The 15,215-nt window shown below is 39.2% G+C and overlaps 1 protein-coding gene across 1 annotated transcript in view; it reads right to left on the bottom strand.

Moving 5' to 3' along the window:
• b3gat2 (beta-1,3-glucuronyltransferase 2 (glucuronosyltransferase S)) overlaps positions 1–15,215 on the bottom strand; it is a 61,483-nt gene that overhangs the window by 1,812 nt on the left and 44,456 nt on the right. Inside the window, exon 3 of the mRNA XM_047351537.1 lies at positions 8,819–8,967. Coding sequence (XP_047207493.1) covers positions 8,819–8,967 — 149 coding nt within the window. The remainder of the gene's footprint in view (positions 1–8,818; positions 8,968–15,215) is intronic.

Raw genomic sequence — 15,215 nt, 5'->3', positions numbered from 1 at the left:
TTGTTCAATGACATCAATTCTGAGTCACTGTAATGAATCAAACTTTCAGATTTTCACCTAAACGTCTGTTTTCATAAACAGATATGACCCATATTTGCAGTAAATGGCACCTCATTCTGTTAAACGTGTTCACTGCTCCTAGTCCAGTATTGATTTACATCTGAAACTAGATATTTACATTCGCTTCAAAACACATAACCTTTTATTTTCTCACTGTCTGACATTAAACTTTTACTAAATTTCCTATTTGCTAAATACAAAAATAATGAGAGTTATTTTAATAACTGTAATTAAAGTCAGTTACATTTGTTTGGTATTTGAAAAAATTGCTTTTAAAAAGTATGAATGGGGGCAACGTTTTGTGTTTCTTGCCATACTCTTCTTACTGAGTTTCTCACTGGAATTTTGGCCCATTCCTCCTGACAGAACCAGGGTAACTGAGTCGGGTTTGTAGGTCACCTGGGTCAAAGGTTTAACCTTCTGGCTGATGTCTTGAGATATTGTGTCAATATTTCTACATGATGTTTCATTACAATGCCCTTTATTTTGTGAGTGGCACCTGTCCCTCTTGCAGCTCAGCACCCCCACAACATGATGCAACCACCCTCGTACTTCACAGTTGGGATGGTTAATTCACACATTTTGCATGTTTATCTCTGGTTTACAGAACCCATCTCCTTCTTGAACATTTCCATGTTGTTCAGGCTTGCCTATAATTGTTTGAGCAGATGAAGCGGGCTCTTTTAGGCATCTGGAAATTATACCAAAGCATGAATCAGGCTTGTGGAGATCCAGAATGCTCTTCCTGATGTCTTCGTTGATTTCAATTATTTTCATGACACAAGGAAGCAGTGTGTTTGAGTTATGCCTTAAAACACATCTACAAATATGGTTCCAAAATAACTCAGACCAAATCAGACATTTACAAAGGCACAGCATCATCAGCTGGGCTTTAGCAATGGTTTAAAAGCATAGTAATCATAGTGTAGGTAATATCCAGACTTTAAAGTAATATTCGCTCTCATTATTCTGACATTTAGCAAATATAAATACTTTGGTAATCCTAACTGATCTGAAATGGTAAATGTTCAACCTGATTTTATGTTAGAAAGTGGGAATAACATTAGAAAAAAAGAATAAAATATTGTGTCTTTTTATACAGTGTATGGAAACATTTTGTTTTAACTGAATGTGTTTTTTATTCATTTTTTTATAATAACAAAAATAATACACTCCCGGCTGAGGTGCACCAACATGCAGATTGATTTTTTCTGGCTTTTATTTTTGTTATTGTTTCCAAACAAGCCAGACAGGAAGTGGGTTGGAGAGAAGGGGAACACATGCAGTATCCTTCCGTAAATGGGTTGCACACTCCACTGCTACAGAACATGCTATGCCCTAAAAGGCACACTGTTGGAGCATTTGGTGGTGGACCCTGACTATTCCGCAGTTATGCATCCCCCATTTAAAACAAAATGTGATGCACTGTGTATCCTGACATTTTTCTAACAATAACAGCATTAACCTTGTCAATAATTTGAGTTACGGTTGATTGGATCTGACCTCACTGGGCCACTCAGGCCATGATATCAGTGAGCTTTGGCCATGACCCTGTCGCCGTTTCATCATTGTTCCTTTCTTAGACCACTTTTAACAAATACTGGCCACTCAAATCCTTAACCTTGCCAATTTTTCTTGCTTCTAACACGTCAACTTTGAGATCAAATTGTCGCTGCCTGATAAATCTCCTCCACTAACAGGTGACAGAAGAGATACTCAGTGTTAATAAAGAGATAATCAGTGTTATTAGCGTCACCCTTAGCAGTCATCATTTTATGCCTGATCATTGACCAGAACTGGACCCAACACACGTGTGATAATAGAATAGTGATTGTTTTACAATAATTTCTCAAATCTGTATCTTTGTGTTCACTGAGAAACCAAATTCCTCCTGTGTCCACAGTTTTATGAGATCAAAGTATAGAAAGAGTCTGACTTTCAGGCAGAAAGATCCAAATCTCCCACAATGACATGTTTCAGTGCTAATATTACTGAGACACACCTGAGGAGACAGAAAGATGTCTGGCATCGGCATGAAGTTAATATATTCCCCCAGAGAATGGCTGTATATTTTTTTCTCTGAGAATGATTTTTTAAATTAGCGATTCTCCCTCTCCCTGACGCCATGATGAAACTCCGGATCTGTCAAATGAAAGAGGCACAGCGCAGACTGCATTGTATCCTTCTGTTGAATCTGGTGCTCAGAAGGAATCCACCAGTGGGAAACAGTCTGACACCTCCTGAAATGGATCAAACTAAAAACTAACTACACTTGTTTGCAACTGTTTTCACAGCAATACATTGGTGAGAAAACGCCGCAGTGGATTGACGTGTTCCTGAATTTCACTCAGACTGGATTCAAATGAAAATCTGCAGTTTCCCCCTTTTTTTTCTGAGCTAAAACTAAGAAGTCTATAAAAGTGTGCAGAGATTTACACAGGCGTGATTTATTGCAGGCTTTGGACACTGATGTTGTCTGTTCTGTGGGCTTCGTCAGGTGGAACGTGTCACTTCCTGCACACTCTGCTCCTAATTGGCCTGCTTTGCATTTCTAATGAGGCTAATGTAGCAGCTACCAAAGCGCTGTGGGAGGAAACGGTGATTGGGTCTGCACACTGATTCTGCAGTCAGACCTCGCTGGTCTAACGTCCTGCACACACACACACACACACACACACAAACACACACCCACCCACCCACACACACACACACACACCCACACACACACACACACACACACACACACACACACACACACACACGCACACACACACGTTGCTCTTTCTTCCTCCACTCATCACATTCACTTTTCTTCTCCTAGCTTTGCTCTCGTTTTTACCTCTCATTTCCCTCCTGCTCTCCCTTTCTCTTCAGACCTTCAGGCGACATGGAGACAAAAAGCTCGGACATTTTTTTGCAAAGAGGACACTCTTTTTACTTCCCATCAAAGGAGGATTTTGTAGGAAAAACCTTTTCCTCTCAAGATGACATACATTCTGGTAAATTGCACTTGCAGCTTCAATCTTACTCTTGAACAGTGGGGCGAAAAACTATTTGAAGCTTACAAATTTCCTCTGTTTTTGCTTTTTTTCTACACTTAAATCTTTCAGATCATTGATACATTTTAATATAAGATAATTATAACTTGGACCTATGTTAAAAATAATAATTGCCGCCTAATATTAATAACTAGTTTTACGTCCACTGGTGGCAACAACTGGCAGCCGGTCTTTTACATTGCTGTGGAGGAATTCTGGCCCTCTCTTCTTTGCAGAATTGATTTAATTTGGAAATGTACCCGTATCAGAGAGTTTTCAATTAGTATGCCACGCAACGTCTCTTAATAGAAGCATTTTTTTAAACGTGGGTGATCACTGCTGATTCAGCCACAAAATGCTTTCAGTCTCCTGTCCTCAGTTACAATAAAGTAAAATATCCCTTAAAGGCCTGAGACATTAAACACATCTAATCTGTAATTTGAAAATGCACTCAAGCTGCTTTGAGGATCAGATCGCCCAAACCCGACCAACTGGTGGCCACAGATCCATTTAGCTTAGTGGAATTAAAATGAAGTTTAGCTGCAAACTGAGAAACAAACAGCAGTGTAGTCTTTCAGCCCATAGCAGCAGAATTTCACTCCACTTTTTCCTTCAGCTGTCTTTTTACTTTTCCTTATCTCCTTCCTCTCTGTCCTCTCTTCCCTGCACAAACTTCTGCACCTCTCGATTTCCTGTCCTTCCTGTGGGATCATCTGTCTCCATCTGTTCCTGCCTGCCCCTCTCCTTTCTTGTCCTGTCACTGCTGTCTAGTGCCATTACTGTCCTGCTCTAACTACATCACGGCTCTTGTCAGCCGTCTCCCGGAGACAGACCTGGCCGTCAGATGAGCATCACTGCCTAACATCGTCAAGGTCAGGCTAAAGGCTCTGATCTGATCCTGGATATGCAGCTCAGAGCAGAAACATCCTGGAGCTAAAGTTTTGTAGCTGCAGGTAACCGGGATTCAGCGCCACATTATTGCAATCAAGCAGCTGAAACAGAGTTCAGACAGCGACTGAACTAATCTTCACTTCAGAAGTGACTTCACAGAAATGTTCACTCTGAAAGCTTGAAACCTTGTATCCTGGAGGGCTGTATCAGAGGAGGTTTCCTGAAGCTATACTTTAACATTTTTATCTCTGTTTATTAAATTATGTAACAGCAGGTACACAGTACTGTCCAAAAATCCTGAGTCAGTTCTCATTTCCTCAGGTTTTATTTATTTTACCAAAAACTTTTTCTGAACTTTTAAACTTTTTCTGTTACTCTCTGTTTTTCTGTTCTTATATTGTTAATATGTGTTGTTTGTTAATACTTTTTATTTTGTTAATACGTGTAACTGATTTATAAATCATTTAGGCATAAAAGGCTCCTAAATTCAAGAAATTGAGTCATGGATTGTTATTGGCATGAAGCCTTGTCAAGGTTCCTATTGCTTGGAAACTGTGTTAAAATATGAAATTTGATTTTAAAAAACTGTTTTAAGGTCTGGATAAGTATGGAAAAATCTTGATTTAGATCTTTTGTTTCTTGCTTCTTTTATATGCAAAATGCAGAGTAACTACAACTTCAGATTTTGTCATCATCTGTAGCATAACCTTTCATTTGATTTATCATCTTAAGCATATATAAATAGATGTGCTGACTGAAAAAAGCCACAGGCGCTTGCTCAAACATCTCTGGAGGTTTCATGAAAAAACGATAATCAAGTGGTAGAAGGACAAGTTAAGCAACAAGAGAGCATTTGTTTTCAAAACTGGCAAATCCTTAGGTGGTTTGTATCATCCATCCATCCATCCATCCATCCATCCATCCATCCATCCATCCATCCATCCATCCATCCATCCATCCATCCATCCATCCAGAAAATTTGTGAAAAGAAATCCCCAGTTATTAAAGAAAGGAACGTTGAAGAGTTAACGAACAACACAACTGTAACACAGAGCAAAATCTGGCTCCTAGACAGAGACACAAACTGTCTATTAATATTAATAGAACATTTCATTGTATTTTATTGATCAATGGAAGTACCACATAGCATATTTTAACACATGACTGATGGATGTTATGTTAACGGATTAAGTGTATAGACATTAAAAACTGACAGAATGAGGTAAAATAATTTGTTATTTTGGCTGGGACAAGATTCAGAATCAGTGGTTCTGCTGGGCCATCTGAATAAATAATGATCAGAGATGTTATCCTAAATAATTACACAAATGATGTGCTTTTGTATCTGTGAAATGATAAATGCTGCCCTCCTGTGTGATAATGACTCGTTCTGTTATTAGCCTGTATTAGCTTGTATCAGCAGCATGGCATCCATGATGCTGATGCTTTCAGCAGCAGCAGCCAGCTGGAAATGATGATCCAGTAGCTCTGGGGGTCTTTATTCTGTTCCCAGCAGGAAACGTTTACTTGTAACCACACAGGAAATTGCAGAGCTACAGTGTGACCTACTCGCATACGGTGAACCAGGAAATTTGGATTTTTCCGTTTGGTGCTATCTGGTGAAAACAGCAGCCTCTTGCAGATTTGGGAAAGGAAAGGTGTTGGTAAGGCAAGATGGAGACAGAAACAGGTTGGTGAACCCTGATCCTCTCTTAAACCAGCTACTCCTGCACATTTTGTTCTGTTTTGTTAGCTGTGGTTCAGCTGTTCTACACATACACAGTGAAGTGGCCACACTGACCACCTGCAGCAGGCGGAGAACCAGCTGCTGCAGGTGGCTGGAGTCAGAATCTGTCCACAGGATGATATTCTCCCTGCCCTTCTCCTGTCACTCTCTGACCAGAATCACCCTTTAAGCCTCCATATTGCAATAAATGACAACTGTAGAAATTCCAGCTCAAGTAAGAGCAAGCTAGCAGTTCTAATAGTTTGAAGCATACTTTGGATTTTTGAAGCATTTACTCTATTTGTGGAAACAGTACAAGATATACCATATACATTATATATTTGGGAAAAACAAATGGGATAATTATTACTGGAAATCAGTCTTTTACATCTCTATGGAGGAATTTTGGTCCACTCTTTTTTGCAGACTTTTTCCAAGTTCAGCCACATTGGAGGGTTTTTGAACACAGCCATCTGTCTCCATCTGCTTGAGATTTTTCTGCTGGAGAGCAAAATTCATGGTTACAGAAATCATCCAGGTCTTGGAGGTGCAAAGCAGCCACAGGCCGTGACACTTCCACCACCACGCTTGACTTTCTGAAATGTGTATGGAAGTAAAATAGTCTCATTAGAATCAGACATTTTTTAGACAATGAATTTATAACACTGAATTTTTATCCTGTGCAATTATGTACATGAATTTATTTTTTGGACTTAAAATTTGCCAGCAAAAATTCACCTGCAAGAATTTGCCTGAAAAAATTCACCTGCAGAAATTCACCTGCAGAAATTCACCTGCAAAAATTCGCCCGCAAATGTGTTGCTGCTTCTTCCGGTCACTTCAAAACAAGAGCATCTGCGGACAGGGTTGGGGCACTAGCTATCATCAGGTCAGTCAAACATTTCACTCAGTTCCATTAGATGAAAAAAAAACCTGACCTGATGACAGCTAGTGCCCCAACCCTGTCCGCAGATGCTCTTGTTTTGAAATGACCGGAAGAAGCAGCAACACATTTGCAGGCAAATTTCTGGATAAAAAATTCACTGTTATAAATTCAATATCTAAAACATGTCTGATTCAAATGAGATTATTTTACTTCCATACAGATGTAACAGATGTCAGTCCACTCTTGAGCACGTACAATACAAACACTTATTTCTATACATTTGCTCACCCGCACACACTCCCAGTCATAAACTGAATCATTAACTCACGTAACCCATCCACACAATGCGTCACAATGTGAGGGATTGATCCCTGACTGAACACACGTTAGAGAGACATGCACGCACACACACGCGCACACACCCACACACACACACTTGCATACACACCTCCATGCACCAACCACCAAAACTCTCGACCATTGAAGGTCATACAGTTAACTATAACATCAATGTGGCCTGCCTACTTTGATGCTGGACTGAATCTGGAATTGTAAGTTCTTCTTGGTTTTTCAGGCACAGAAACTCCTAACAAATAAAAAAATGGTTGCTTCAATCCGACTCGTGACAAGAAAACAGCAGCCAGGTGAGCCCGTTTCTTTTAAATCTGTAACCGAGCCCCTAGAAGCTGAATTCTGAATGAATGATTATCAAAATGCCTCCTTAACGGACAAAACATAGCTTGCCTGCATTATTGATGCATCTTTGCTCTGAAAGCATAAAACGTATTGCAATAATAGCTGTATGGTTATAGCTGTGGTATTAGAGTGTAAGATATGTAATATGGCTGAGGAAGAAATAACATCAAATAAATCTAATAATTAATGAAAAGCAGCTGTAAAGTCGATTTTAAATTAATGGTAATGACAAAAAAACACAGATCCGCTGGGTCACAATCATTTAGAGATGTATTTCTGTAAATCAAGACCACTTGAACCCACATTTAGAGGGCTGTGATCAGTAACTGTCTTTGTATTTGGTCCTGAGGACAAACCTTTTAACAGAAATGGCATGGATGTAATTTTCTTTTAAATCAGTAAGATTATGTAAAAATGCTAGCTATTACTTTGGATATGAAGTAAGACTTAAAATAAACAATCAAGAATCATGAAAATCTAGCATTTTCTTTAATATCCTAGCTTCAGCACACATTTTCAGCAGCAGCAGGCAGCCACCACATTTGGCTCATTTGTTGCTTGAAAGAAAAAACCATAATGGGATCCATTTCTCACAAACAATCCTCTAAGTCTGCTCTGTGATGACTGTCAAGAGGATGAGTGGCCTTATAAAGCCAAGTGCCAACAGGGCCTGTGGTGACTTCAGATGAACTGCATCGATCCAAGCTGTCTGAGCGCACAACAAGAATTGATGGAGCCCCAGTGCCATTTCAGTCCAATTCAGCCAGTGCAGGTCTATGTTTAGACTCTGCAAGTAGCTCATAGCATGACTCGTGCTGTCAATAGTGGGGAGAGATGCCGGTTGGTTACTGCTGCCATTGTTATGACTGCAGCCATACAGACACATGCATGGGATTGTTAAACCTGAAGTTCTGGCAGTGGCACCAGTGTTGTTTCTGCCTTCCGTTTTTCACATTGCTACAAGATGACTGAAAAGAGCGATCAGATGCTGACTCATTTACAGCAAAGAGCTTTATTAGATCAAAAAGGTTATAACAAAAACACTTTGTGATTGAATTTTGGCACCAAATGTTCAGCTAACATCATATTAGCACACATGAAACAGTAAAGCTGTCCAAATGAAACACTCTGTTCAATAAATTAGCAGACTGAATACAATAAAAGAGTTCAAGGCCCTCAGCTACTTATTCCTCTCCTGCTACCTGATGAGGACGGACACTTATTCGAGAATCCAACAGCAGTAATAATAACTGATGCTTCAGGTAAAACACAGGCTTCTGCAAACATACGTTACATAGAAATATTCTTTAATTTCTATGTAATATACATAATTAATACAATTTATGAAAAGGTGTCCTCTTTATCTGCCTATTGGAGGAATGTTCACCAAACTCTGTGACAACATGGCTTTTTGACTCCATCATGAACCTCAGCCAGCATGAGGATTCCTGACCTGCATTAATACATCAAGTTTAAAAGTGCTTTTCAAAGTCTGTTGCCACAGCAACAGAGGTTACTGACCCGTGTGCAGTTGTTTGCCTTGGGCTCCAGCTCGGAAACCTTGGTGATCTGCTTCAGGAAGTCTGATTCCTGCATCCCTGGCTGGGAGCCCCGCCTCTTGAACAGCGCCCGTGGGTTGGCAAGGATCACCTGGAGATTCACCGCAAAGCCTGAGAAAGAGCAAGGAGGTCAGCCATCATGGATTAAAAGCATATCATAGATCGATTATGATCGCAGCAGAAAATGATGTTCATTAATGTTTTTAGAGGCTATGATGGATCGGATATGAAATTCATTTACAGCATGACGTCTGGCATCCTCCTGTGATAATTGAGGTTTAGATGAGAGTGAAGCATGAGAAAGTCAAATGGTGACTATGCCAATGTTGCAGCTGGCATGGAAATATCTGGGGAGAAATCATCAGACACCATCAGGAATACATCTGAAGTACATAGGAAATAAATTGTGAGATTAGAGTTGCAGTTAAAGGAAACAAATGGAAGAGAAAAGCCAAAATTAGGCCACATCCACTGGCTAACGTAACCTTGGAAGTATTAGCACGAGCTGACATGTACACTCGTCCTTCACACATCAGATGTGTCGGCTAACCCGGAGGCCTAATGTCATAATTTCACATGTGATGCTTCACTTTTAAATATCTTTTCCCCAGTTTAACCAGAACAAAGACTGTTCTCCACACTGAAGAGATATTAAAAATAATCTGAGTGGGGATTAAACAGGTCTAAATGGACACCCCATTGTAATACAGAAGCACATGTTACAGTTTCAATTGTTTTTTTTAACTATTTATCCTCCATCAAACATTTGGCACTGTGATGTTTTGCTTCTTAGGACCATCCTGACATAGTTTTCATGTTTTGGTTAAGATGTTGTGTTTCCAGCATCAGACAACCACATCGGGAGCCGCTCCTGCAGCTAAGAGCAGGAAACTAACATTACATTTGACACATCCTCAACAAAGTGGGATGGTAACAGATTGGAAAAATGTTGCCAAGACTGACAACTCGCTATTTCAGTCGCAACAATCAGGTGGTAGGGTCAGAATTTGGCATGGATCCATCCTGCCTTATATCAACACTTCTAGCTGCTGCTGCTGGTGTAATGAGAGGCGATATTTTCTGGTATCCTGTTGGCTCTTTAGTAGCAACTGGGAATTGTTTAAATGCCACAGCCTACCTGAGTGTTGTTGTCCATCCCCTTATGGCCACATTGTACCCATCTTTTGATGGATGCCATTAGTAGAATAATATATCAAATGTTAATCTATCTCAAACTGGTTCCTTGAATATGTCAATGATTTCCCTGTTCATATTCACCAGATCTCAGTCCAACAGAACACCTTTATGATGTGAAGCATCCATCATACGATTGTGGAGTTAAGAAATCTGCAGCAACTGTGTGATGCTATCATATCATTGTGGACCAAAATCACCAAAGGAATATTTCTGACACCTTGTTGAATCTGTGCCCCAAAGAATTAAGGCAGTTCTGAAGGCAAAGGAGTTTCCAATCTGGTACCAGCAAGGTGTACCTAATAAAGCGGCCGGTGAGTGTGTGTTCACCTGAGAAAGATGTTGAGATGTAATAGCAGTCTTAGACTAGAATATGTAGGAAATACATCGGTCTGTAGAGTAAAATATTTCAGTTTGACAGCACATGTTAAAACATTTTGAAACTATTACACTTTTAACAAAGGGGAGATGGAGGCAGATGATGCACTGTGGTGAACCCCTAGAAGAACAGCAGAAGGACAAATAGAAGATAATAAATGAATAAGATTTCCGGTGCCGAAGAAGTATTAGCTTTGGTTCATAAGGAAGAAGAGTGATTAAATCCATTTTTCAGGCGGAGGATGCGCACAATGCATCATAAAGCTTGTTAGATGTGAACAGAAGCAACATTTGTTTACAGTAAACCCCAAAGGACTTCTTTAAAGCTATGCAGTCAGCCACCTGGTGAGTTTAAAATGAAAGGCCTAAGCTGACAGAGAGCTGATGGGAAAACTAAGGCTTTTAAGGTACAGTTTTGATAAATGGTAAATAGACTGAATATTTATAGCAATAAGATGATACTGAAGCTTATACAAGAACCTGGTAGTGGTAAGATCGTCACCTTAACGTGATGGAGGGATTTGTATACCGGTATGATCCTGGCTGTATGTAGTTCAGGGCTTCAGTCCCTCGTAGGGTCTCCCTTGCAAATGTCAACAGGGAAGGTGTCAGGCTGAGATATTCAAAGTTCTTGACGAAGGACGACCACAGTTATTTGCATACCTCACCCAGAATAGCAAAACTGGAGCACCTTCTTGGAACCAGGCCAGGAGGGGGTGGGGTGTTGCAGGGCAATGGGTTGGGTTGGGTTTGCTGGGGAGCGGCTACTGGTCAAGCCTTGACAAAGGGAGGACTGATTGAGCATGCTGGTTCCTGGTAGATCTGACTTTTGGGTTTTGAGTTTTATGTGCTTTTAATGAAAAGGAAAAAATTGTTTATTTTGTATTTCCCTTGCTGATCACCAGTCAGGCAAAGGGAAAAATAACTATTTTCAGTCTCTTGAGCATTGAGTGGTACTTAACTGCCACTCAAGAATTACAAAATTAACTAAAGAGAAAAAATAGGCCTTTACTTTTGTAAAGTCCTTGCACATCATAACAGTGTTTTCTCCTCCTCAGCTAAGCAGAATTGCAGAAAAACACCAAAATATCTAAACTGTAAGTCCATGAAACTTAAAACCAAATAGTTAAATTATTTTTTCAGTCCCTAACAGCCACACATTTTCAGCAAAGAGAAAAAAAGCGATTATTTATTCAAACATAGTTATTGATTACTGAGTTCTATTTTTTCTGACCAATATTACTTGACTTGGTGCCCCTTTTGATGTTATTTTATCAGCAAAACAGCTTAACAAGTTAGATTTTATGGCCTAAATTCCCCCTCCTAGACACCAGCTACACAAATCCAAACATGGAAACTTATGTAACACCCAAAGAGTTATTAGGCCATGCTGGTCTTAGGGTTGTAAAGCTCTGCGTGTAATACTGCAGGTTCTTCAAAGAGATATATGATGCAGCTCAAGTGGAGCAAATAGATATGAGGGCAATTACAAGATAAACATCTTCTTACCTGCAAGCAGCTGCTGTGAAACAAATCCCTGCTAATCTGAAAACATGTGAGCAAACAAGACACTGAAGCAACTTCCCTATCATATTACTGGACCAACACCATCTGACCCATAGGACCCAAAAAGACTGATATTTTAATACCTTTTGACATAAAAATAAAATATTGTAATACATTTTAGAAGAAGGCCTACCTCTGCATAAAACATTATTCTGTTTTAGGATCAGTATTTACCAGCACATGGTTATTAAAAGGGGTAAAATTATATATCTATGGGGGTTGTGTCATTCCCCTTTGAACCTTTTTCACAATTTGTTACATTACAACCAAAGATTTCAGTGTATTTTATTGGAATTTTATGTGTTAGACCAACTAAAAGTACTACATAATTGTGAAGTAGGAGGAAAACATCAAGTGGTTTTCATATATTTTCCCTCCCAAAAATGTTAAAATTGTGTGAAGCATTTGATTTCAGCCCCTTTCACTCTGATGTCCCTAAATAAACCATCTGTGTATGATTTAAATTCAGTATAAAACAAATGTTCTGTGAAGGCCTCATAGGTCAAAAGACTTTGGAGGAGCTGCAGGGATCCACAGCTCAAGTTCAGAAATTGGGTGACAACTAGAGGTTGCACGCTCCAGAAGAATAGCCTTTTAGGAAGAGTAAGAAGAAGCTAACCCACTGTTTAAAATTATCTGTAGAGATTCTCTTTACAGTTTACAACAATCTATGTAAGGGGCACAACAGACATGTTGAAGAAGGTACCCAGGTCAGACAAGGACATAACTCAATTTTGTGGCCTACATGATTTGGCAGAAAACTATAAAAATACTATGCATCAACCTGGAGATACTATTCCTACATGAAACATGTTGGTGGCAGAATCAGAGCTATGTCTTTAGCAGAGAGAGAGAGAGAACCTTGTAAGAGTTGATAAGAAGACTAATGAGCTAAATACAGGCCAATGCTGGAAGAACACCTGTTAGGGGCTGCCATAGACAGCGGGACAATGACCCTTAACATACAGCCAGAGGTACAACGAAACCAGTTTAGATCAAAGCATATCAATGTGTTAGAATGGCCCAGTCAAAGTTCAGACCTAAATCCAGTTCATAAACTGTTGCAAGACTTTATAACTGATGTCAACAGACACTCTCCCTTCAATCTGACTGAGTTTTATCTAGATTGCAGAAAATAAATTTCATTCTCTAGAAGTGCAAAACTGGAAGGGACATACCCCAAAAGATGAACACACCACACTTTTCAGATTTTTAGTGAAATTATCACATTTGTGCTTTTCAATGTTTTGGTCTAACAGCAAAAATAAATTGTGGTTGTAACATGACAAAATGTAAAAACATTCAAGGAGTATGAATACCACTTCATCTTATGGATTACAAGAATGTTTAAGAACCCGTAAAGTGATCGTCATGGTAATAATATTTCCTGGCACATCCTAGTAAGCTTTACTTTCTGATCAGGCCTCAGTGATCTGGCTGATCTCACAGTTATCCTCCAGATTTACATGCACAGCAACAGAACAGTCTTCATTTCTGTCTCCTCTACCTGCTTTTAGTCATTGCGTTGTGGTACATTTTCAGTTTAGAAGCTGATGTAAAATACAAAAGAGCTAATTTATTCAGCATAACACGACCAACTAAAAAAAAAAACTGGACTTTAGAAAAACTCACCACACTGTTTTTCAATGTGCCCAGCTGGTAAATACTGAGTGTAAGTAGTATCCAACAGACTAGACACAAATTGCCATTTCTTATCTGTTTTCTTTAAATTCTTGTCAGTAACTTCGGCCTTATTGTTAAATATCTTGCTTGCTTTACCCGAAGAAAAGAAAAGACAGACAAACGTCTGTCTGTCTGTCTGTCTGTCTGTCTGTCTGTCTGTCTGTCTGTCTGTCTGTCTGTCTGTCTGTCTGTCTGTCTGTCTGTCTGTCTGTCTGTCTGTCTGTCTGTCTGTCTGTCTGTCTGTCTGTCTGTCTGTCTGTCTCTCTCTCTCTCTCTCTCTCTCTCTCTCTATCTATCTATCTATCTATCTATCTATCTATCTATCTATCTATCTATCTATCTATCTATCTATCTATCTATCTATCTATCTATCTATCTATCTATCTATCTATCTATCTATCTATCTATCTATCTATCTATCTATCTATCTATCTATCTATCTATCTATCTATCTATCTATCTATCTATCTATCTATCTATCTATCTATAATGATTATTGTGTTGAAGCATCTTATGATGAACCTTTTTTTTAATAAAGAATAAAAACATATGGATTATGAACGTATAATGTTAATGTAATGTTAAATAAGCCTAAGCTTTAATGCACTTTCACACAGTGGTGGTGTGTTAATCATAACTGCACAGTCTCACTTGAATTTACCTGGTAGTGACTAGATTTGAAGTGCCAATTCTGAAAAAAGCTCATGTAGGCCATAGACTTAATGGGAGGTAAGAAATTAAGTGAGAAGTTGAAGGCTTTTGAACACCTCCATAATATGTCCCAGCAAAAAAGTAAAGACAGAGGACTGGGATGGAGACTTCCCCAGTGCCCCACCAGTCCTTTTTTAATAAAAAATGACCTAAGTCAAGCAATGACTGACCTTGCTGACAACAGGTTGACAATAGATCCTATCACACTGAACAACAGTTCTGTGTTTGCTTTCCTGATGCTATGTTCACTTTCTAGTATAAAATACCATACAACCATGACCAAGGACAGACAAACAAACCCTGAAATGTTCTCCAGCATTTGTACAATTAGCAGAAGTTCCAGGGTAAGGATTTCTCCTGATGTGATGGTCACTAAAAGTAGTCACTGTCTCAACACTATGGCCCAGCTGAAAAAATCAATGATTTTCAATTAAACACCATCAGAGCAGTCACAGAAAACAACAGCTTGCTCTGAGAAAAGATGCTGGCCTCACACTGGAGGCAAGTGAAAACAAACCCACAGCAATTAAGAGACAAAACCCCAAACTAATGCAAGATGCAGGACTTCTGGCCTTATCAGCTTTCGTTTTAGTCTAATATGGGCTTTGGGGATTATATGCAGTTATAGTAAAAAGATTTTATTAGATTTATTCTTAAGTGTACAAAAGCACACAATAGATTCCACACTGCCATTAATTACTGAGTAAAGAGAAAGCCAGTCAGAACACTTACTGCACCAAATTATTTATCTTGTAGTACCAGGTTTAGCAGCAAAACTCTCAATACGTTTTGTCTGTATTACTTCAACAGTCTCTCACATCATGGTG

The sequence above is a fragment of the Girardinichthys multiradiatus genome, chromosome 22 (genome assembly GCF_021462225.1).
Source record: "Girardinichthys multiradiatus isolate DD_20200921_A chromosome 22, DD_fGirMul_XY1, whole genome shotgun sequence".
Taxonomy (NCBI): Eukaryota; Metazoa; Chordata; class Actinopteri; order Cyprinodontiformes; family Goodeidae; genus Girardinichthys; species Girardinichthys multiradiatus.
The sequence above is the reverse complement of the archived record's forward strand: the minus strand, read 5'-3'. Positions and strand labels throughout refer to the sequence as shown.